At 38.1% G+C, this 22,706-nt stretch overlaps 2 protein-coding genes across 3 annotated transcripts; both read right to left on the minus strand.

Moving 5' to 3' along the window:
• Positions 1 to 79: 79 nt before the first annotated feature.
• lyn (LYN proto-oncogene, Src family tyrosine kinase) lies at positions 80 to 15,833 on the minus strand. The gene is made up of 13 exons (XM_085253674.1): positions 15,656 to 15,833; positions 11,941 to 12,077; positions 11,467 to 11,509; positions 10,610 to 10,715; positions 9,220 to 9,318; positions 8,998 to 9,101; positions 8,697 to 8,846; positions 7,879 to 8,031; positions 4,549 to 4,731; positions 4,331 to 4,407; positions 3,881 to 4,034; positions 2,085 to 2,216; positions 80 to 1,239 (listed from the first exon to the last, which is right to left on the minus strand). Exons 2-13 carry the CDS (start codon positions 12,070 to 12,072, stop codon positions 1,037 to 1,039), a joined length of 1,536 nt encoding a protein of 511 aa, XP_085109800.1. The 5' UTR covers positions 12,073 to 12,077; positions 15,656 to 15,833; the 3' UTR covers positions 80 to 1,036.
• Positions 15,834 to 16,277: 444 nt separating this feature from the next.
• Positions 16,278 to 21,359, minus strand: LOC146554178 (cAMP-dependent protein kinase inhibitor alpha-like). 2 transcript variants are annotated; one of them, XM_085255250.1, is made up of 3 exons: positions 21,045 to 21,359; positions 20,437 to 20,627; positions 16,278 to 19,121 (listed from the first exon to the last, which is right to left on the minus strand). In XM_085255250.1, the coding sequence occupies exons 2-3, from the start codon at positions 20,597 to 20,599 to the stop codon at positions 19,048 to 19,050; spliced, it is 237 nt and encodes a 78-aa protein (XP_085111376.1). In that variant the 5' UTR covers positions 20,600 to 20,627; positions 21,045 to 21,359; the 3' UTR covers positions 16,278 to 19,047. The 2 variants fall into 2 exon arrangements, with proteins under 2 accessions (XP_085111376.1, XP_085111377.1); XM_085255251.1 differs by lacking the exon at positions 21,045 to 21,359 and adding an exon at positions 20,835 to 21,007.
• Between the last annotated feature and the right edge of the window lie 1,347 nt (positions 21,360 to 22,706).

A 22,706-nucleotide genomic window follows, 5' to 3' on the forward strand; every position in this document is an offset into this window, starting at 1 on the left:
TTAACTGAATTATAATTGAATATATTAATTATCTCTAATTTTATAAATTCATCAGAGTGTATAAATTTGTCACCAAGGAAACAATGCTACCTGCTGCATTTATTAAAGCTCTTTTCACATTTGTACAAAGGCATTCAATACAGCATAACAATTACTGCACTTTATTTTTTTTTAAAAAGAAACATAAATCTCCTTTTAATAACAAAGCCTACTTGAAATGATGATGTGATGAAGAAAAAAACAAGCAAGAGCTAGAGCACTTCAATATGAAGTGGGGCATCAACAAGTCTCTGAAACAGTAAGCAACAAAAACAAGAAAACCGTTGTTTTAATTTAGTAAGAGCAGCTTGTGAAGAAGTAAGTTCTCATGCCAAAATAAAAATGCAGAGTAATCATAATCGTCATGTAAATCTTTTTGAAGAGAGTGGTATGGCTGAGTAAAAATGTGTATATTCATTTACCATTTCTTCTTGTAAAGTAATTAAAATTTATGAAAAATCAATGCTCAAAAACTCATAGAAACTCATCCCATCGCTTGTAAACCCAAAATATCACCACTTAAAATTTGCACTGCGTGCAAAGTGTGTTCTTAACCTACATATCATTGCTTCACAAATTCTTTGTATAATGCCTGCTGTTTGTTCAGTAACTCTCACAAACACCCTAATTATTGAAACACTTATTAACAAGACTCCAGTGTCAAAAGTACAAATAATATGATACAATTTTACTTCTGTAAAATTCCTCCAGATCACCGAGGCTTAACTGCACAAAACCTCATATTTACACACCCTGAAAATCTGCAGTAAATTATATTCTGGAACATGCAAACTATATTTTGTCCACTGTGAATATATCACACAGCTTACTGCAGAATGTATCATATATACATGAATATAAACATAGAAAATACAATCACATATCTCCAGTAGGTCCAAACATAAAGCTATTTACAAGCTGCTTGCATTATAAGATAAGATAAGATAACCTTTATTAGTTTATTATGTGCCAAAAGTCTCTCCAGTTTTGTTTCCATCTATGGCTGTTGCTGGTACTGTCCCTCTGTGGCGGTATAGAAGTCATCCAGGACACTCTGTAGGTAGTCAAATGTAGGCCTGTCTTCAGGTCTGTTCTTCCAACAGGACATCATGATATCGTACAGCTCAGTGGGACAGTTGTCGGGCCGAGGCATCCTGTAGCCGCGCTGTATTGAGGACATCACCTCTCCTTTAGTCATGCCTGCAGACACCAAATTAGTGTAAATACTGCTGGAAAGGCTTCCAATGAGAACCTTTTTGTACTCGCCGTCACATTCTCAACCCGAAGTAGAACACAAAAGTCACCAGCAGAGGGCAGTCTTTCTCAGCATAGCGCCTTACTGCTCAGTGAGGCTGGGTCATAAAAGTTATGGTTACAGTTAGCTGTGTCAGGGGAGAGGTTTATGAAGTTCAGACCAGTATAATACAATAAAAATATCAACACAAACACTTCACTCAGTCATGTAGAGACCTGAGTCTCGACAAACATATACCAGAGTCTCAATAAACATTGGCTTGTGATGCCTATGTGTTTACAGGGTTCAAAAAAGGGACTAAATTTAAATGATTTCCTGAATACATTTTATAAGTGCACAATGATTTAAATTAGCTTTCTTTTTTTTTTCTGAGTTTGCATTATTTTTAGTTATTTAAAGTGCTTTTTTTTACAAGTAGTATCAGCTTTTAGTTTAGCTTCAGTCATCTGTAATAACCATAAATGAATAAATATTACTTGTAAAACATACCTAATACAAACGGTTCTCCATCTGAACTCTGTATTGTTAGAATTTCCATCATATTATTGAACCCACTATTTTAATTTAATAGGTCAAGGCCCTTTAATCCATGACAATGCATTACATTTTATATAGTCATGATAAAAAGACATGGCAGGACATAATAAAAACTAACCTGGTTATCAGCAGGTCTTAAAGTTAGGTAAATTTAAGTGCAGAAGAACAGCAAAGCATGACACCATGTCATTATTTATTTACCAAAAACTAAAATGCACAAGCAGTTATCAACAGTGCTGCAGTTAATATTTACCTGGGTAAGGGATTTTCCCGTAGGTGATAATCTCATAGAGCAGGACTCCGAATGACCACATGTCAGATTTGATGGTGAAGGTGCCATAGTTAATAGCCTCTGGAGCAGTCCACTTGATGGGGAATTTGGCTCCTGTGGAATGCACACACAAACAGACACTGTGAAATTATAATTCTATTATTCCCTCACACAATCCCAAAGATCACCTGTTCTGTTTTTGTAAATGAGGTTTTAGATTCTATCTGTGTAGCTGGATTTATTTCAAAACGTCAATTGCAAATAGTTTTAGCATCCTGGGTCCAGACCAGTGATCACACGGGTTTCATAAGGTTTCATGAGTCACTTGAGAAATAGCATTCAGACACTTCCTCGTGCACTTTACTGCACAGTTACTTTAATTTGAAAAATATGAACTATGAATGATTTTTTTCCCCCCACAATTAAAAAGGCCAAAACAGGTTTTTGAAACATTCCCACCATATAAGTTAAAAGTTAAGTAATGAAAGCGGTCATCGATGACATGGTGATAGAGTGGTTAGCATTGTTGCCTGATTCTCCTTTCATAAAAAAAGAACTCCACGTCCTCAGTGTTTCATTGATTACATTGCACAGACTCTTTTGGTAAATCCTTTCTTCATTATATTAGAAGGGATTCACCCAATACAATGCACACGACAAGCATCTGCCATCTTTCCACAAAAATTCTACTCCATTTCACTCTTGTCTTGGCTATAGTGAAATGGTCACCACCATGCTAAATGGCAAACTGACATCCAAGTCTCAGGTTTCTGAACTCTGCAGGATGTTTCTTCAGAATGTCTGTTGTTTACCACACTTTTTGTTTTTGCTGCCTAAACACTTCACTCTGTTTCAGCTGACGACAGAATCTTTATCTCATCCTTTTGTAATTCTTGAAATGCACTGTATGAAAAAAGGCAGGGTGTGGGCTGTCTTTAAGTCACTCTGGCTTCTGTCTAGCTGCTCTGCCATACGGTTCCGCTTATCAAAACGATTTCTAAAGCTCAGCTGCAGAAGCAGCCCAGTTCTCGGTCACCTCCCTGACCACGCCTAAGACTGAGACTTTATTTCTGAAGTACACAATTTGAGCATGAACCCTGTTCATTCCAAATGTTTGAAATGTCACAATCACTAAATGGTCAGTGTTTTGGAAATGGTGGTTAACCCCACACATCAGTCTCCTAGCTCGGTTCCGGTCCTCCGCTGTCCTCCAGTTTGTGGCATGTTACAGGTGTGAAATCAAAACCATACTGCGTAGGTATAAACTTTATGAAAAGACAATTCAGTTTTCCAAAATTTGACTGAAAATAGTTCTAAAACTATGTTTAATTTTTGACATTTTATTTATTTATTTTTTCTAATCGAATCATGGGGAAATGTTGGCTGTACCAAAAGGACTCCCTGCTTCATTTTAACCTTGTGAGAGTGTGAAAGGAGGTAGTGTAGTTTGGGGGCATCAGAGGTATTGGTCACTGTGGTGTGATTTCAGTGAGACAAAAGTGGAGCGACTGGTACATGAAACCAAAAGTGTCTGATTCAACATAAATTTTTGCGGGTGCTTCCACTTCTCAAAAGGGGCTTTTTGTTTCACTATGTCACAAGCATCAAGCCAGGGTAGTGTCTCATTTGTGCTGGGAAAGCCCCCTTCCACAGAAAAAGTGGAGACGTGTTCAAATTCTCATACACACGCACACACATACACATAGACACAAACATACACGCACATACACATATATGCGCAAACACACATACCCATACATACACACATACACACTTACCCTCTCTGGCAGAGTACTCGTTATCCTCAATGATTCTCGCCAAGCCAAAATCTGCTATTTTACAAAGCAGGCTCTCAGACACCAGGACATTAGCCGCCCTGAGGTCTCTGTGAATATAATTCTTCTTCTCAATGTAGGCCATGCCCTCTGCTATCTGTAACAGAGCAAGAGGAAGGTGTGTAGTCTTAAGCATAAGAGTGAAAGGGAAAACAATCAAAACCTACATAAAACAGAAGAAATGTGAAAGAAAAATAATCACCCCCGTTACAAGCAATTACAAGCAAATAATAACAATCTGTTATTAGATTATGTGGATGGATGGATGGATGGACACTGCCAGTGTGATGCTGGGACAGAACAACCTCATGTTTGAAAGTGAAAGTATGCAGGGTTCACAGTAGTGAGACAAGTGAGCAGCGAGGTCACAAAGAAGCATATTGGTGTAATCACCTGTGCAGAGAAATCAATGAGCTTGGGCAGCTGCAGTCTGCATCCTGTGTCGCTCTTTAAAAAGTCTAGCAGGCTCCCTAAAGACGAGACAGAACAGAAAACAGCGTCAGTGCTTTGCATGTCTGCATCTATGCCTATACTGGAGTGTCGACTCTGTGATTAGGCCACAAAATTTCATAATAACCAGTTTAGTTTTTCTAAAGACTTTTGGCATTTACCGTTTGCCATGAATTCAGTGATGATGTAGATGGGTTCTGTCTTGGTGACAACAGCGTAGAGCCGCACCAGCCTGTCGTGCTGCAGAGTCTTCATCATGTTGGCTTCATCCAAAAAAGCTTCAACCGTCATGGTTCCCGGCTTCAGCGTCTTCACTGCCACTTTGGTTGTGTTGTTGTAGTATGCTGAGTGGAGAACGTGAAGAGTAAGCATGGGGAAAGAAGAACTTTAAAGCATGATATGCTCTGCTACATGGCTTTGGACTGTTTTCAATGTTTCCCTGTGGAAACAAATACGTTTCCACAAACATTTTTGAGGAAACTGAAACAACTACACCAAACAAATGCAAATTAAAGGAAAGAACGGGAAGGAAAACACTGTGTTTACTGTTTAACGTTCAGTGACAGGTGAGAAAAATATGCCATGTTGTCAAAAGCTGACCACTGATGCATGACTGGACACATTTGTTTGCATGTTACAGTGTTTGTAAAGGTGGATTTTTGTTTCCATTTTAAGCTGGTTTCAGTTATGATGTAATGCAGCATATCTGTAAATGAATATTCCACAAAACTGCATAAAGGAAACAAGAATCCACGGAACAAATGTTGGAATCTGCTGCTACTCATAACACTCAGTGTCATTACGAAGTCAGGCATGACACCCTTTCCATCCGTTAAACACCCTGTTATTGGTAATTCAGGTAGGTGTGAATATTATCTGTCACCCAGATTGAAAGTTGCATAACTTTTATTCAGATCCTGGCAGGTGCAGTAACATATCTGCATGGAGTCACACAAACCACCTGCAACTCAACACCTCAAAGACTAAGGAACTGGTTGTGGACTTCGGGAGGTCTAGAGCAGGTCCACTGCCGGTTCAGATAGAGGGGGAGGAGGTGGAGGTGGTCAACAAGTACAAGTACCTCGGGCTGTGGGTGGACAATAAACTGGACTGGTCATGCAACACAGAGCACCTGTATAAAAAAGCCCAAAGCCGACTGTACTTCCTCAGGAGGCTGAGGTCTTTTAACATCTGCAGGAAGCTCCTGAGGATGTTTTACCAGTCGGTGGTTGCTGGAGTACTTTTCTATGCTGTGGTGTGCTGGGGGAGCAGCACAGCAAAGAAGGACTCATCCAGGCTGGAGAAACTGATCAGGAGGGCTAGCTCTGTGGTCGGCATGAAGCTGGACACTCTGGTGACAGTGGCAGAGAAAAGGACATTAAAGAAACTGATGGACATTATGGACAATGCCAGGCATCCTCTGCACACGGCCATAAACAATCAGAAGAGTCTGTTCAGTGACAGGTTGCTTCTCCCAAAGACAAGAACTAACAGACTTAAAAACTCCTTTGTCCCACACGCCATCAAACTGTTTAATTCCTCTCTGGAGGGGAGAGGGAGGGGAAACAGGAGGACAAAGGAGGGAACAACTAAGCTGTAGTGCCTCTTCACCTCACTGTGCAATACCTTTTGTGCAATACTTTTGTAAATAGTCAACGGTGCAATAGACTCAATACTTGAAATGTGCAATTCACTTGTATTTTTATTTTTATTCCTATTTATTCTATTTATCCCCTTCGTATATTTTATTTATATTGTCTCTGTATTTATATATATGTGTGTGTGTATAACTCTGTAACTTCTGTCGGTGCTGTGCTTTTTTGGAAATCGAATTTCCCAGAGGAACCCACCCGAGGGATTAATAAAGTTCTATCTTATCTTATCTTATCTCTTATATCTGCTTTAGATAATGCAACTGCTGCGCAAATTCCATTGCATTCATTATTTATTCATGACTTGTTGGAAGAGCTATTCTAAAGATCCTTTGGGCCACCCTTGGGTCAGGTTGTGTTAGCTTTGTTCCCTTCGAGTTATAAGATCCTGACAAAAACCTCATTTTTGTGACTTTGGTTCAAGAACAAAGGAAAAGTTGTTGCCTTACATAATGATAATAATAATATGATTTATGGGTTGATTGAATGTCACATTGTAGCGTGGAAACTGCATACAGTACGTCAGTTTGAATGCAAAGATGTAAGGTGAGTTGTGGCCAGTTTGAACTTTTATTATAACTCCCTCTGTGTATAATTCACAGAGTTTTATTGTTTCAGAGTCAGTTATGGATGTACTGCCAACTGGTAAATTTAGTCAGCGGAGTTTCTGTAATGGTAGCACTTGCTTGTTTGTTTGTTTTTTACATAATTTTGTTGTACATGTACAATGACAATAAAGTGCTATTCTATTCTATTCTATTCTATTCTATTCTATTCTATTCTATTCTATTATCCCAGACCTCAGTGCAAACCACAGGGTATACACCTCTATAAATTCATCACGTGTAGCTTTTTGAATCTAATTGTAAAGATGCTGTTAGTGATGTCAGACACAGTTGTCGTCGTTGAAGTTAAAATTATACCTCGAAGTATTGACGTAACTATCACATAATTTCCCACTAACAGAGACGGCACAAATGGCAACACACTTGTTCTCACATACTTCCCCTTATATTTAACGAAGTGAAAAAGCAGTTGTGTAAGTCAGAAGCCACAAAAAACAAAAAATCTTTGAAAAAAGCACTTAAAAGCCGTAAAACAAAGTCAGCTTCGGTTTGTTCATGAAACTGTGCAATAAAACCTTCTCTGCGGTAGCGCTTTTTACAAATGATACGCATCTATTTGTTTGTGATCATTCCTCTGAAACCTCACACGCAAATCACCCCGCGGACTCAAACATTTCCTCCACAGACGACAGCACTCATCGACACATCAATGAGATGGTCTGAGCAGAGGCAGACATGCAGGCAGTCGAGGTTTGGGGTTTTTTTTGCAACAGAGCACGGTCCTGTACCTCATGGACAACAAAAGTAGGAAGTCATTTTTGTTTTAATTAGAGGGAAATGGAACTTCCTTGTAACGCTCACTTCCCTGCGTCTGTGTTTACTGTAAATGATAGAAGGGAATTAGACATCTTGTTCCTTCATAAAGGAGCTCATAAAAAGATATGCTCCCTTGTTACTTATCTGCTGTCTCCCAGTCTTTGATTTTCTCTTGTCAAGTGCCAAATCCATGTTAGCTGCCACTTACAGGCCGGCTGCCTTCTCGGAAATAACGCTGGGAATGTCATAGAATTCATGAGGTAATAATTAAAAGTGATAAAAGGCCACGTGCCCTACCTCTTGTGCTCTTTGTGAAACAATACTCTCGTGTATCTTAAAGGGACCTCGTTGTGGTCTTTATTTGAAGGGCTAGAGTGGTAAAAATCATTGTGCGTTCCCTTTCTTTGGCAATTTCTTCCCTTGTCAACTCTTGGACATAAAAGTCATTTCTACTCACCCATCCAGACTTCTCCAAACTGGCCTGCTCCAAGTTTCTTCACCATCTTAATAGAGTCTTTGGATATCTCCCAGGCATCCTTATCCCAAGGTTTCTGAGCTTTGGGTTTTGCACAAGGACGCTCAAGTTTACGGCACAGGCCATCCGGTTTGTCTGGAAGGCACACACACAGACAGTGCTCAGTCTTCCTAATCAATAACATAGCATGTGTAATCTTTTTGTAATGAGAAGATCAACATTGTTCTCTGATCAGCAAGTGTAGAGCAAAAGCTGGAAACCAACTAGCTTTGCTTTGCACAAACATAGGAAGCAGGTGGAGGGAGCAAAGCTGGCTCTTTTTTGTCACTTGTTTCACATTATTAGGCAAAAAGGAAGCACCCAGAGAAATCATACAGTCATTTACATACAAAGCATAATTCTACATAAGGCCACAGCTTGTATGTTTCTAAAACTTGTTTTTTTTTGGACAAACAGAATATATGAGATTTATTAGAAGAGGTATGAGCACGCTACCCCGTGAAAAGGTTGTTAAGGAAGTTACTGTAAAAGTGGCTACAGTGTTGCTGTTTTTCCTCTACAGTATTCAGTATTTTAATAATAGATTATTTTTTATTTACAGTTTTTTTTTTTACATTTATAGCATTATTAGGTTGCTTAATTTACATTATTATTACTTTATTTTTATTTGCAGTAATAAATAGTCAGTACTGTAAATGGATTTGCAGTAGAAATTAATCTTTTATTTTCCCATATAAAATAATATTTCACAGATACAACGTTTTAGTGTGAAAACAGACTTTTGGCTGCACTGTACTCACTGTGATAGTGTTTAATCATGCTGCTAATATCCCGAAAGGAGATTTTAGGAGAGATGTAGCAGCCGCCATTATCCAGCATCCTGATCTTGTAATGTTTCACTGAGTCTGTTCCCTGGGCGTCCACATCTCTGATGGACAACGAGTAACTCCCTGTGGAAAAATCATGAAGAAAAAAAAAAGAGTGACTGGTGATTCATGATCATTCAAATCAAGCACACACAATGTCACAACTCCACGTGTCCAAAGTGGAGAATGCTGCTGAATGTATGTCGGTATCTCAGAGCTACCATGGTAGCCATACCTTTTGATGTTTCACTTTCTCTGATTAGATAAGCGCCTGGCTTGTTCGCCGGTGCCAGCAGCTGCCTCTCTGCATCCTTCCTTGTGATGTCCTTGAAAAACCAACTGCACGGAACAAAAAACATAATAAATATTTGGTAACATACATAATGTTGATGCTGAATGCAAAAATGAATAATGTAATCTGAATAACATGAAGTAATATTAGGAAACAAGTACATACTCCTCTGTCTCCATGGTGTCAGCTTGAGCCACATAGTTGGACGGGATGAATCCCTCTTTGTCGTTTACCAGAGACTTCGCTTTCCACCACTCACCATGTCTGTCAGTTCATAAATATACATATACATTTTAGAACAATCATTTGCATTGACAGAGATGTTCTGAAAAGGTCTTGAAAGATGATTTTTTAAAATTAAATTCCATCGTTTAACTTAGTGTAATTCCTATATTCAGAGAAATATTATTTCTGAACTGAAATGCTATTTTGTCTCATGGGCAAGTAATTTAGCCTAAAATACATTCACACATTGCAGAAATCTTTTATAAAACGTATATGATATTTTTATAACAAAAATTTTGCATTAACTGTTTAGTTTACAGTCATTTTCATACATCCTCAGCCTCATTTTCAGAGGCTCAAAAGTTACTGGACATCACAGAGGAAGAAGACATAATATCTGAAATTGATTTACCAAGTTAAACTTTTATATTTTGTCACTGTAATTTCAACTATGAAGCCAAAAGAGATGTCTTTGCAAGTGAAGGAGACCATCATTAGTCTGAAAAAACATAATAAGCCTATCCGAGAGATGGCACAAAACTTTAGCAATGGCTAAATCCTAAATTAAGCGCATGCTGAAAAGATTGTTCCCATGGTTGAGAAAAATAGCTTCACAACCAAGTCAAGAAGAACACGCAGTGAGGATATTTGTATAACTGCCATAGTCTGCAATTGAGAAATGGCTTTCTAAATGAAAATATAGAGGGTTCAGAACACTCAGGGAGTGTCACTGGTGGGATAGATTAAGCTTGCCACAAAAGCTAAACAAAATTTGGACAGATGAAACAAAATATAGAGAAGGAAGGAACCAGGCCATGATTAAAAAGAATAAAAAGAAATTTGGGGATTTTTTGCTTTGAATTTTTTGAGTTGTGAAGTGAAGAGAGAAGCCATCTGACTGACTGGGGGAGAGGACAGGGAGACAGGGGGCCTGAAAGCTGAAGGCTTTTAAATATTCTAAGAACCACAATAAAGTGCTTTACTGGGATGATGTGGTACGACGAGGTCTTTAACATAAGACAGGACCTGATCGTCCAGCACTTTCAATGTGAGGAGAAGAATTTTAGATCGGCATTAAACAGAGAGCCAATGAAGAGAAGCCAATATGGGAGAAATACGCTCTCACTTTCTAGCCCCTGATTAAAAATCCAGACTACAAAGAATTTTTATTCAAATAGTAAAAAATAATCTTTATATGTAAAAGGGTGTCAGTTTGTCTATCTAAAACTGGGGGGCTATATATAACAGTGGAAGTGATTCTTGCCATTTGTAGAAATGATGACACATTTTCTGAGAATGAATCAGTGTACCATAAATACCAGACACTCACTCTTCTAGAATTTTCATCTTTTCTCCCTTCTTGAATCCTAAGTCATCGGGATGTACAGCTTCATATGGGAAAAGGGCAACCACTATTTTACCCACCCCCTTTTGTTCTGAAATAGGAAAGAGAAAATTGTCATCATTTAACACATGCAAATAGGCTCATAGATCAATACAAAGGTTGTTCTATTTTTAAACTATGTAAAGACACGGGGGACAACATGTACAGAAACGTCAGACAGAAGCAATTATAGGGCATGCACCTAGCTTATCAGTTTACTCAACCTACTTATAAGTAGCTGTAGTCTCAATCAGTAATGACTAATGATAATTTTATGTTTAAATTGCAACTTCGTTGGATGTACTTAAACGCCTTTGTGTACATTGCTAAGATAAAAGAGTTTTAATATAATGCGGAAAATTACATGGTCAAATGTAGTGACTAGCCTTCCTATAAGGATCTCTTTTCTAAATAAAAACTATCATAACTAAGATTACTTTCTATTTTAACCTATACTCATATATTTGACTGGTTTATTTATTCTAAAGTTTAGCTTTAGAATAATTTTCTTAGTGAATTTGCTAAATTAGTAAATAAACCTTGAATCAGTCAAAATTTGCCGGTGAAATCTCAAAATGAGTCAAAGTTAAAAAACTAACAAAAGAAGATGAAGATTTTGTCTTTCATGACTATGAGGACTTCTGGGGCCTAACTGTTTCACTATACATACTTTGAGGTGAGTGAATTCCCTATTACCTTAGAAGCTACCACATACAGGTGTTACCAGAAGTACGGTATAGTAGTACGAAACAATGAACAGACAGCAGATAAATAAACAAAAAACAAGGAAGAAAGGGTCGTACCCTCCATTTTTTGGAACACCTGACCCGGTAACAGTGAGTTATTCTGCAAAAGGAAACAATATTAAAGTTACACAGTGTCATTCTATCATCATTACTTCCATTATTTTAAGGCAGACATTATTTACATAGAGATTTTTGCACAGACTTTTGTCATTTCCTTGTAATAGATGTCATCTTTTGCAAATGGGAAATTCTATTAGGCAGGAAACATTGAGCAACTTTTTTCAAAAACAAAAAGAAAGGTCATATCTTTGATGCAATATGTAAAGAAAACTGAATCATTCTGTTCTTCATACAATACAATAATGACGAAAAAACCAAATGACGATTATAAGTCAATTTTTGATTGAATGAAAACAATAGCATGCTTTCCATTTATGATTTGACTTTTTGTTATCTAACGATTTTGTTGCTGTTAACACTCAACCACACTTGAGATTTGAGTGTAAGGTCCACCCAAGTCTTACTACTTACCGTGTTGACTTTTGGATTAAAGGTGGGGTCTCTAACATAGCGTGACTGTTCAGAATGGACAGCATGTTGGCCCATTTTTTGGTCCACACCTCCGCTCAGACCTTGATTTAGCGTGGATTTCATGCAGCCCATTCTGTCTGCACGAGGAAGTGAGAAAAAGAAAGATTGAAAAAAGCTGTTACAAATATACCATTTACACCTGCTGAAAAAACACAATGCGTATAAAGTGTGGCAGCAGACACCTGTGACTCTTCAGTTCTTACATGTGAAAATAAAGATCCAAACTGGTGTCATGTTTCCAGTGTTATTTATAAGTTCAACATAAAGGGGAAGATAACAAGAAGTGAGAATAATAAGTTGTTTCACAAAAACAAACTGCTGCACATGTGCAAATGTAACTCCACGGCAGACCTGTCCTCGGTTCCATGCTTTTCAGCATCTTTATTATCACCGTTGCTGTCCTTGCACGTGGCTGCAGCTTTGCAGTTCGCAGTCAAACACACTAACACCAACCACATCAGGACCTATAAGTGAATGTGGCGTGATTGCTCATGCTGTCCAGCTGCCTCCCTCGCAGCCGCACCACACCACTGACTGTACTGACTTTTATACTGCACTCTGATTTACATCTTATGGGAATGTCACAGGAAAGGTGCAGCACCACTTAGCACCAGATATATAAAAATAATGATGTCGACCTCTAACTGGATTGTTAACATAATAGGGGTGCAAAGGCATTGCTGAGTAATACTCTTTCAATCATACATCAAAAGGTGTAAACAAAAAACCCAACTTTTATCATATTTATATGGGGAAGTATGTCCAGTACGATGGGTGTTTTTTTCCACCATTTTGCTCAAAACACAGACTGTTCTGTCTACAATGCGTTTTAATTTCTTGCTCTGTTTTTAGGGATGTTTCAGTGACCAAGTAAGCTGCTGCTGTCTTTGCCACTTTCAGGAAAAGAGCTTTCAGTAAAAACGAGAAGCAGAACAGGGAGGATTTGATGATGCAGTGTAGCCAAAATAGACTTGAATGAGACATTCTGCTACTTCTGCCTCTATATCCATAGCATTAGCGTCTTACAAGACCTGATGAGGTTTTACATGCACAGGTTGTGGACTGAGCACACGCTTTGTATCATTTATATCAGACCTGGGTGGGTTTAAAATACATATAAGTCCAAAATGCATATCTTCATTTGTGAGCTTTGAATGCCACCTTCAAGCTTCTGGCAGAGCCATTATTCACCATTAAAGCTTATGCTAAGCTAGACTAATGACTTGCTGGATTCAGCTATATATTTAACAAGATTACAACTGGTAACAGTCTTTTAATCTAACTTTCAGCAACACCATGGTAACCAATGTTTCCAGTAGTCTAAATGTCATTAGCCATGGCACTTCTTACACAAACTCTAATATTTCAGGTGAAAAATTCTACGTTTGTTGAGTTGAGTAACTTTGAGTTACTGCTGTAACTCAACGAAAATTCAATAAAAATGTGAATGTCTCAAAGTAGTTCTTTAGAAAAAAATATGTCACAATGTCACTGCTGCTTCCCTGTATTCTGACATGGCTGCAATTTATCCAATGGTGGTTTCTGTTCAGGGAAATCAAACATGTATTGCTGCAGTTTGCTGCATTGTTTTTTCTTCTTTTGACTTTTGTGTGGGTAGCTAACCAGCATGAAGCCCACCGCCACCAATGTGCACTTGCTTTCTACATGCGCACATACTGACCACATGCCCACAAAGATGACAAAGTCGCAAAGAAAAAACAACATCTTTTTAACTGGTGATGTTGGTTTTTATGAGAGAGAGGTGTTATAAGTTTTAAAATGTATAAAAGTCAAAAACATTAAAAGTATGTATCTCCTATATTGTAGTTTTAAGGACAAACAAAGTGATATTTGTACCTTGAGTTTAACAATTAAAATATTTTACAAAGGTAATGTGTGAACATAAAAAGGATTTTTATATATGAGTAACTGTCTAAATTAAAACTAAACTTCCTATGAGCGTGAGAAACACCACCTTTAAAACCATTTATACTTAGATTGTCAAGCAATATGGCTTAAAAGCACAAACATATAAAGCACTAAAATTAAACCAGGTCAAATCAACTTTGAGTGCTTCCCTACAGGGAAAAAAAGGGGAAAAAAAGAACAAAACATGTTGCTGTAGAGCAGAAGTGCACGTTGGTTTTTAACATCTGTTATTCAAAGTACAACGGAAAAATAAATAAATAAAAAGCTTCTGTCCTTAACCAGGAAACTAAAGTGCACAGCTGAACTGCAGAGAAAAGGGGAACATGTTCAACTAGTCCTGTAGGTCAGCAAATAGCCTTTTAAATTTTTTAAAAAGCTAGAACAGAAGTTCTAAGGAGATGAGATATTCTTTGATGAATTGTGTTAGGGAAGTCAGAAAATAAAACAGGACAAAACAAGAAAGAAAACCCCCACAAAAAATGAATTAGCGTGGGTTGTTTTGTTTTTTTTTGTTTGTTTTTTGTTTTTTTAGTGCTAGCTAACATGCTCTTCATACTGGCGCTAACATGTTGATTTTGCTAATGCTAATGTACGTATGCTAATTGGAGAAAGCACTGCTTAGGCTGGCAGAAATATTATTAGGTTATTATATTGAGGCATATTAGGTTTTCGACCAAGCCAAACAGCTTAAATGAAATTTTGACTTGATAACATTATTATCAGTAATAGTAAGGTAGTACATTTTAGGGAAGAAAATATGACAAATCCCAACAATAGGGTTCATCTGGAAATATTTGATCTGATACCAAAGTTTTTCTTTACCAACACCAAAACCTTGCATTCTGCATGCTAAAAGCATTTACTTCTGTTGCTTCTAGGCTGCCGGTGATAGCAAAGCACAGCTATCCTACCATATAACGTTAAAAATAGTTAATATCTTATATTCATGTGGAAAGACTGAGTGCTGAATAAAGTTGCTGGACCTAGCTGGCCTGAATTGAGTTGTTTGAGTAGGGGGGGGGGGGGGGGGGGGGGGACACACCATTAACCTAATGCAAATACAAAGCAAGCACACCTGAAAACCAGCCTACAACACATTTGTGAACTGAGATGGCAGGGAGTAAATGTAAAGAAAATGGTAAGACCATATTTTTCTTGGTAGAAAAAGGTCAGTGAATGCATTAGCCAGCGGTTTGGCAGGTTTGCACAGGCTTGTTTTGCACTTTGTTGGTTCAGTGCCTCTGTTATATTTTTAACTTGTCAGCAAACAGCCGGAAACTAGGGGTCTGAAAGGCTTAAGGGCACACACGCATGATATATTGGACTATGACACACAGACACACACTTCCTCCTTTTGCAATAGACTGAGGAAAAGTCTGGATACGTCAATAAATGCAGTGAATTTTAATGTTTAATCCGTCGCTATACCATACATGAAACCATAGGAATAAAACTTTTGTAATAGAAAATAAAGCACTGATTTTAAACATGTTGCACTGTAGAGAATTTTCCTTAAACTAATTATACTTAATGTGAGTTATGATTGTGCTTAATGAATAAAGCGTCCACAAAAACACAGAACAAAAAAAAATCTATTTAATAAAACTTCTTACATTTACTTTTTTCCTACTAATAAAAAAAAGTTACATACACTTTTACCTCTCCTAATGCGTCTGTGTAAACCAAGCATGCGTCTGCCTGATGTCACTTGGACATTACAGCTTACCTGTCTCAGTCTGTATCCTTGGTTAAGAAAACGGTTAATCCAAAATGTAGAGCCGTTTCACTCCTCAGCTACGTCCTCTCTGTGCTTGACATGGAAGTGGGTGACACATGCAGTGCGTTGGTGTTGAGGTGGTTTGACAAGTGGGTCAGCTGGCCGACCTGGACTGTTATACCAATGAGTGAATGAGGAACTGGTTGGGGATTTTTCTTTCTTAGTGAAACTTCCTGGTACAATTGTCTAATGATTATTTGCATAATCAGCACTGCACACACATACACACACACACACACACACACAGAGTGAAAGAGACTGAAAGACACAGCAGACAGATGGCCTTTCAGCGCTACACGTATGGAAATACTATACGTTTAACCTGAAGTGGGGGAGAATTTTCCAGTGTGTCATAGAATCCCTTTAATTTAATCTAATCCTGTTAAAAAATATTTTTAAAAATTCCTCTCATGTCCTTTTTAGAAAAAACAATAATTAAATAAGTCATTCTATACACATATATATATACATTAGTTGTTCACAGTTGAAGTCTAATGCACGTTTCATAAATTCTCCCACAGTGCTACCTGCTGGTCAAACCGCAGGCGTACAGCAGCACAGAAGACTTGCATTTTCCCTCTTGTCCAGTTTATTTCACTTTGTTTGACACGGAGAGTAGAAAATACGGTTATGCACATTCAGACAAACATCTACAAATTTCACAGAATCATGCACCTGCCAAAATCCAACATGCTGAACAGCTGCATTTACACAGTCTAATTTGAAACCAGAGTGAGCCCCGAAACAGTTACATGGCAGTTTACAATCTAAACACCTGATTGAGTGAGGATTACAAAATAAACATTTATAGCTACATTATCTTCAGTATGATTGACTTACTGTCAAGCTGGAGGATTACAGGAAGGTTATAGTTCGCAAAAATGGTGAAGAAAATGACAACACAGAGTTTTGTGCATGCGTGGTGGTCTGTACAGATGATAACATCAGCTAGCTATTACACACAGTAGCAGGAACATAGCTCAGGCTCAGTGTCAGAAAACAAACAAACAAACAATGTTATAAATCCTGGAAGCTCCGCGGTGTATTGCATATCTACATTTAAGGAACAGTTTGACATTTTGGGCAATGCACTTTCTTAGTGAACTGATGACAGATGACAAGATCAATCTCTTAACAATGTAGCTGGAGCCTGCAGATAATTAGCTTAGCTGTCAAGTATAAAGAGTGTTTATTATGCTAATTTGCAGCTCACTGGTACACTAGAGTAGTGTTGCAAGATTTATGATTTTTAGAATCCTTAATTATCTCATAGAGTTGGTTACGCACTCCCTGGAGGTCACGTCACCTCTCATCCCCCTGCACGCTAAAAAGTGAAGGTAATGTGGGGCCAGTGTATTATAATGTGAAGCCAACAGCTCTGATCCAAGCAACATTATGTGACAAAACAGCTCATCAATGCCATATATGATATTACATTATACTATTTTAACATGATTCAAATGCAACAGGTTTTTATCAGTGACCTGTGTGCATATCTGACAGTTAGCAAAATGTAAGATTTGGGTGAATTTTTTTTATGCTAATCTTTTAATTGTAACCTGTAAGGACGTTTCTGTTATCTAATTCATTTGTTTACTTCATATTAGTCAATATGTCCATCTGCAGGCCACCTCAGCGCTAACCATAGACCAGACAACATCACCCATATGTGTCTGAATTCCTACTTTAAGCATTTCTGTCATCACTGTCTTGGTCTTTTGAAACTGGAGGTTAAGAGAGAGGATTGGATGTCAGTGTGAAAGCAAACACTCAGTGGTTAACGAGTTATTAGTCAATGAGTAGATCCTAATAATCCTTCCGAGACTTAAAATGACCATAATTTACAAAACTGACTCAGTGTTTTATCTGGTATGACCTGATATGAGGGGCTGAGCCCATAAACACAGCAGGAAAGTTTTTAGAGGCCATGTCTGGGGGTCATTTTCCACTAAAGACCTCAATAGGACTAGAAATCGTCTTGGAACAGGGGTATGTCATAACTTCGTGTCGGTGTTGTTCCTGCATCATCTGGGATCAACATTGCAACTGACCAGTCATGTTCTTGTGATGTCATAGCTTTACAATGTCAAGAAAAAAACAACTTTTGGATCAAATGGTAAAAATTTCAAGTGCTTTACTTATTATTTAATACCATATATTAAATAATATATATATAATATATTAAATAATTATAATAATAACTGTATTATCAAGTTAGGTTTGCTGTTAGCCAAATGACTCGTGGTTTACTAGTGACAGTTTTTAACAGCATTCACTAGCTTCTTAGCAAGTGCTAACTGAATGCTCAGTTGCTATGTTAATCCTGGACCAACAATATTATTATGATGTACATAAAACACAGCACAGAGACATCAGATTGAGATCTTGCAACCACATCTATTGCCCCCTGGTGGCTATTAAGACAAACTCTAGCTACATGCATTATATAGCACATAGACATTTTATCATTTCATTAGCAAGAAAGTGAAGAAATGCATTTACAAAAATGTCAAACCATTCCTCAAAGGTCGTGATAATGAAATTGTTAAAAAAAAACAAAAAACCCTTTTGTAAGTATAAACATTTTTTTTTAAACATGTATATCATCAATCTTTAATCACTGAGCGACTGACATTTAAACTGACTGAAAGTGCAATATTAAGTAATATTGGTGTCAACAGACCACAAGGCTACTGCTCTGTTGCATCCTGCTGCTTTCTACAGTACAGAACAGTGAACACACTCTTCAGCATATAAACAAGAAGTCAAACCGCAGCATTGTCCTCTCAGGTTTACTTCAGCCCAATCCATTTTCCTCTGCAATATTATCAACTTAGCGTTAGCATAAAGCCATTAACTGGCAGTACAATCTATCAGCACCACTACTTCTACAGACATGCTACTCCCACTGTGAGCCATTACTTCAGCACATTACTTCAGCACATGGTCTTACAAATTGCTTCAACTACTATAAAACTCACAAAGGAGCCACGTCTATTTTCTTCCTGTATTTCAGTCCCCCAACCTATATTGTTTAGTAACTAAGACTGAAAATAAAATTAGCTTTACAAGAGCTACAAATTGGCCTCTCTGCTTACCCCCGATTCTGAAAAGCACCCTGCAATCAATCTGTTATTCTAGTGCACAGCAGAGCCCACTGGGTGTTCACATTACAGCACTTCTCGAGTTGAATTTGGAAGACTGTGCCCTGCTTGAAGGCATATCAGCAGTGACGGTACTACCCTCCAGCCACCAGCCCACTTTGGACAAACAGGTTCATCATGGTGGGAGCCTCACTCCATCCTGCAAATCTCTGTCTGCGGGCTGGAGTGTGCTGCAGGTTAGCTGTTCCTCTGCTCCGCCTCCCTCTGAGCCGAAGAGGAGGAGCTCTGGCTGTCCTCAGTGTCGTCTCCATCTACAAAAAAAAGAAAAAAAAAAAGAAAGCAGGTTAGAACACCACATTAAAAACTTTCTGGATGCTATCAGCTGTGTAATTATTGCTTTAAAAAAAAAAGAAAAAAAAAAAGAGTAAAATACACCATAACATCCACTGTTTGCAATAACTTATCTCTTCTGCTAGATGTGTTCTTCAACTGGAACAACCACTTCATTTGTCCTCGCCCTCTTTATATAACCAAAAGATAATTACTTCTCCTGGTGGTAGGAAGTATAGCAGGGCTCATTTCTACCTTTGTTTGGGTTAGTTAAAGTACAAAAATAATGATTTTAAAGTTTTTAGTGTAGGTCGGTGCAAGGAGCACCCTCCAGAGCTGAAAAATGAAGCCAACAAGGGAGTGGCAAAAACTGCAGTTCCTCCAGGTGGCACTAGATGAGGTTGACTCTAAAAGTGAGTACACTCAAAGATGGCTTTGATCTCCATGTGTAGTTTTCCCATATTTTATAACTCATCCACCTGCATAACTGAGGCAGCTGCAGCTGATCGCTGCCTGCTAGGACACGTCCACTGCTCTGAGTCCTTAGACTGGACCTCCTCACTGTGTGTGTTGTTGTATCCTTTTGGAGCATTTATCTGATCACTATTATGGTTTGCTATTTGGTACAGACCACCTCAGAAGTTTGGCTCTCATTTTCACAGTGAAGACTAAGCATTACCTTTTCAGATCCTCTGGACTTCCTCGGGATGGTGCATGGCTTTAGATGTGTTAAGGCAGCATTACTTTTCAGCTTTCCGTTGAAATTGAAAGGTGTTAAATTTGTTATAGTTTGTATAAGTTCTTAAGATGTTCTGTAACTTCTATTTTCCTTACTTTTTTTAACCATGTCCTCATATGTATGTTCTCCTTGTATATATAGATATATGCCTATTTATCTATTGCCTATTTAAAAACTTTTTTGGATACAGAGACTAAAGTGAACCAGAGTCAAATTCCTTGTTTATGTGCACAAACTAGGCCAAATAAAAATTATTCTGATAACCATCTTAAACTCCTGCGTAGATGGTAGATGGCTTCTCCTCCCTGAACCTGATTCTGCCAGGTCTCTTCCTGTTTAAAAGAACTTCTTTCTTCTCACTGTCGCCAAGTGTTTGCTCACAGAGGATTGTTTGATTACAGTAGTAGTACAGTAGCATCTTTACCTTGTTGTAAATTGGCCCTATATAAATAAAACAGAGTGGAATTTATATACAGGATTTTGTGCGACCAGACAGTTAAATTCTGATTCCGATCCCAGGGGTGGTACACCCCAAACAAATCAGTGTAGCGTATTACCTCCTCCTCCTGCGTTGATGTGCAGCTGGGACAGAGACAGGGTGAGGGGCATCTCTCTTCCCTCAGGGTCGGTGGGACTCTGCAGGATGTCATGCAGGGCGTTCCTCCGGCCCGTCCTGCCAGAAGCGATGAAGTCTGCGTATGTGGCCTCAACATCAGACATCGCTCACGCATTGTTCACACAGCAACACCTACAAGAAGAGCAGCTGTACATTTACTCTCAGTGGTTCACCTACACACACCACAGTGTGTACTTTTGCAACTCATTGTGTAATGCAGGGTTGCTTGAAAGGTCTTGTGATATTATGATAGTGCTACTTTACAAACGACACGAAAAGAGGCAATAAGGATACCATGTGTTGTTTCAATAAGTCAATTCAACCATTAAATATCTGTACCTGCGCAGGGAGGCACGTGTGTCAGTGTTCTCTGTCTTAAGCCTGAACAATCTTGTGTCATTCATTTGCACAGCTATTCGGTCCTTTGGTAATCCGGCCATAAAGCAGGCCTTCAAGTCCTCAAGTCAAGAACCAGGTGAAGTCCGTCTACCACAAAAACACGTGACAGGATTTCGTTCCGTTTAAGTCCGGTTCTCAGTATTTCCTTACCTTCAGTGATGACGTATCTGTTGGAAGAACTCGGCGCTACATTGTGTAGGGAGGGAGGGACTTCACTCAAAGCAGCACAACGGGCCCGACATCATATCAAACGACCAAACAGAACAAACAACACAAAACCAAAGGAATAAACTACAAGTATATGTGGCCAAAAAACCACCGAAGCCAAGCAACGAGACTTCGGTACCAACACAGTGAGATTACGCTACATAGCGCGATGTGCCCGGGCTTGAAATCACCGAATATCAATCACACCAGCAGGACGGTTTGAAAAGTCCTTAATCTATTCTCCATGGCCGCCGCATCTTCCTCCTTCGCGACCAATGAGCAGACGGCAATCCGTATCTGATCGCTCATTGGACAGCGGGCACAAAAGGATGAGAGGAGAGAGCTCTGAGCAGCACCGATGCTTATGATGTGTTTCACGTCACCTCGTAAAAATGACAACCAAAACACTAAACTCAAATATATCCATTATTTAACATAGAAAATAAATACACTATAATGTAGGTTCATTCGAAATTTATTCAGTGTTAGTTCTTTATAAATTTTTTTATTGTTATTTAAATTATTATTTTATTTTTTATTCTTAATAAAAAAAGAAGAAGAATAACATTTATGAAATGACTTTCGTTTATCATGCAACATTGAATGCCTCAAGCTTTTTGTTGTGAAAGGCTTTTACATATCCGAGATAAAAATGACAATATTTTCTGAGACTTTATGGACAAAAAAAAAGAAGATTAATTGATTCATGGAAATAATTAATTATTTATTGAAAAAAAAAGTTAGCTGCAGTCCAATTTTTTGTTTTTTATTAAGGTAAATGGCCTATATTATTTATCAAATATTTCCAGACATAAAGCACTCTTTTTTTTTCATTTTAAACAGTGAAGACTAGAAAGAAAATATACTGAAAATATACACTCACTTGCCACTTTATTAGTTACACCTGTCCAACTTCTTGTTAATGTAAATATCTATCGCATGTAGACATGTGAACGTGGACAAGAAAACCTGCTGAATTTCAATCTGAGCATCAAAATGGGGAAGAAAGCTGATTTAAATGACACGTGTTGTGGGTTTAATCTAGTTTGCAATCCCTGTCCTCAAAACACATACAGACAAAACTAAATAAGATCTACAATCTGCAAAATAAATACTGCATAGGGCAGCACAGGGGACAAACAGTATAGTGAAGTAGCATAAAACAAGATACAGAGATTATTCATGACTGCATGACAGATTCCTCTTTCAAGAAGTTTAATTTTAAAAAAGGATCCCAGTCAGGGTCCTGTATCAGGCCAATTCCCTAAATAGAAAATGCTATCTGTCCAAATGAGGATTTGTATAATGCAATCTTGCAGTTTCCATTAGGTGCTCCATTCGTTACTGAATCCAAAGCTTTTAAGGGGAACCACAAGATCACTGAGCGCCTTAGGGGCCAGATTATGTAAGACTTTAGAAATTAGTTTAAGATTTTAGGATCGTGTAGTGTAATAAAATGATCAAAACTGATGTTTTTTGTTGTTTTTTAAAAAAAAAATATATATATTTTTTTTTAAAATGATAGATACATATTTTACCTGTGAAACATGTTCCCTGGATTTCTTGTCACTGACTCATTAGTTAGTCTTAATGCCGTGTGAGTCA

This window comes from Mchenga conophoros, linkage group LG18 (assembly GCF_057382185.1).
Source record: "Mchenga conophoros isolate Kocher_MC1m ecotype Shallow Benthic linkage group LG18, M_conophoros_male_GT1.1, whole genome shotgun sequence".
NCBI lineage: Eukaryota > Metazoa > Chordata > Actinopteri > Cichliformes > Cichlidae > Mchenga > Mchenga conophoros.

What these genes read in the sequence shown, in the direction of transcription:
- lyn (XM_085253674.1), bottom strand. Translation starts at nt 12,072, where the DNA reads ATGGGCTGCATGAAATCCACGCTAAATCAAGGTCTGAGCGGAGGTGTG. An exon ending in TTAATCCAAAAGTCAACACG is followed by an intron (nt 11,510 to 11,940) that starts GTAAGTAGTAAG and finishes TTCCTTTTGCAG; the next exon opens with AATAACTCACTGTTACCGGG. An exon ending in CGAGTACTCTGCCAGAGAGG is followed by an intron (nt 2,217 to 3,880) that starts GTAAGTGTGTAT and finishes TGCATTCCACAG; the next exon opens with GAGCCAAATTCCCCATCAAG.
- LOC146554178 (XM_085255250.1), bottom strand. Translation starts at nt 20,599, where the DNA reads ATGTCTGATGTTGAGGCCACATACGCAGACTTCATCGCTTCTGGCAGG. An exon ending in CATCAACGCAGGAGGAGGAG is followed by an intron (nt 19,122 to 20,436) that starts GTAATACGCTAC and finishes TTTTTTTTGTAG; the next exon opens with ATGGAGACGACACTGAGGAC.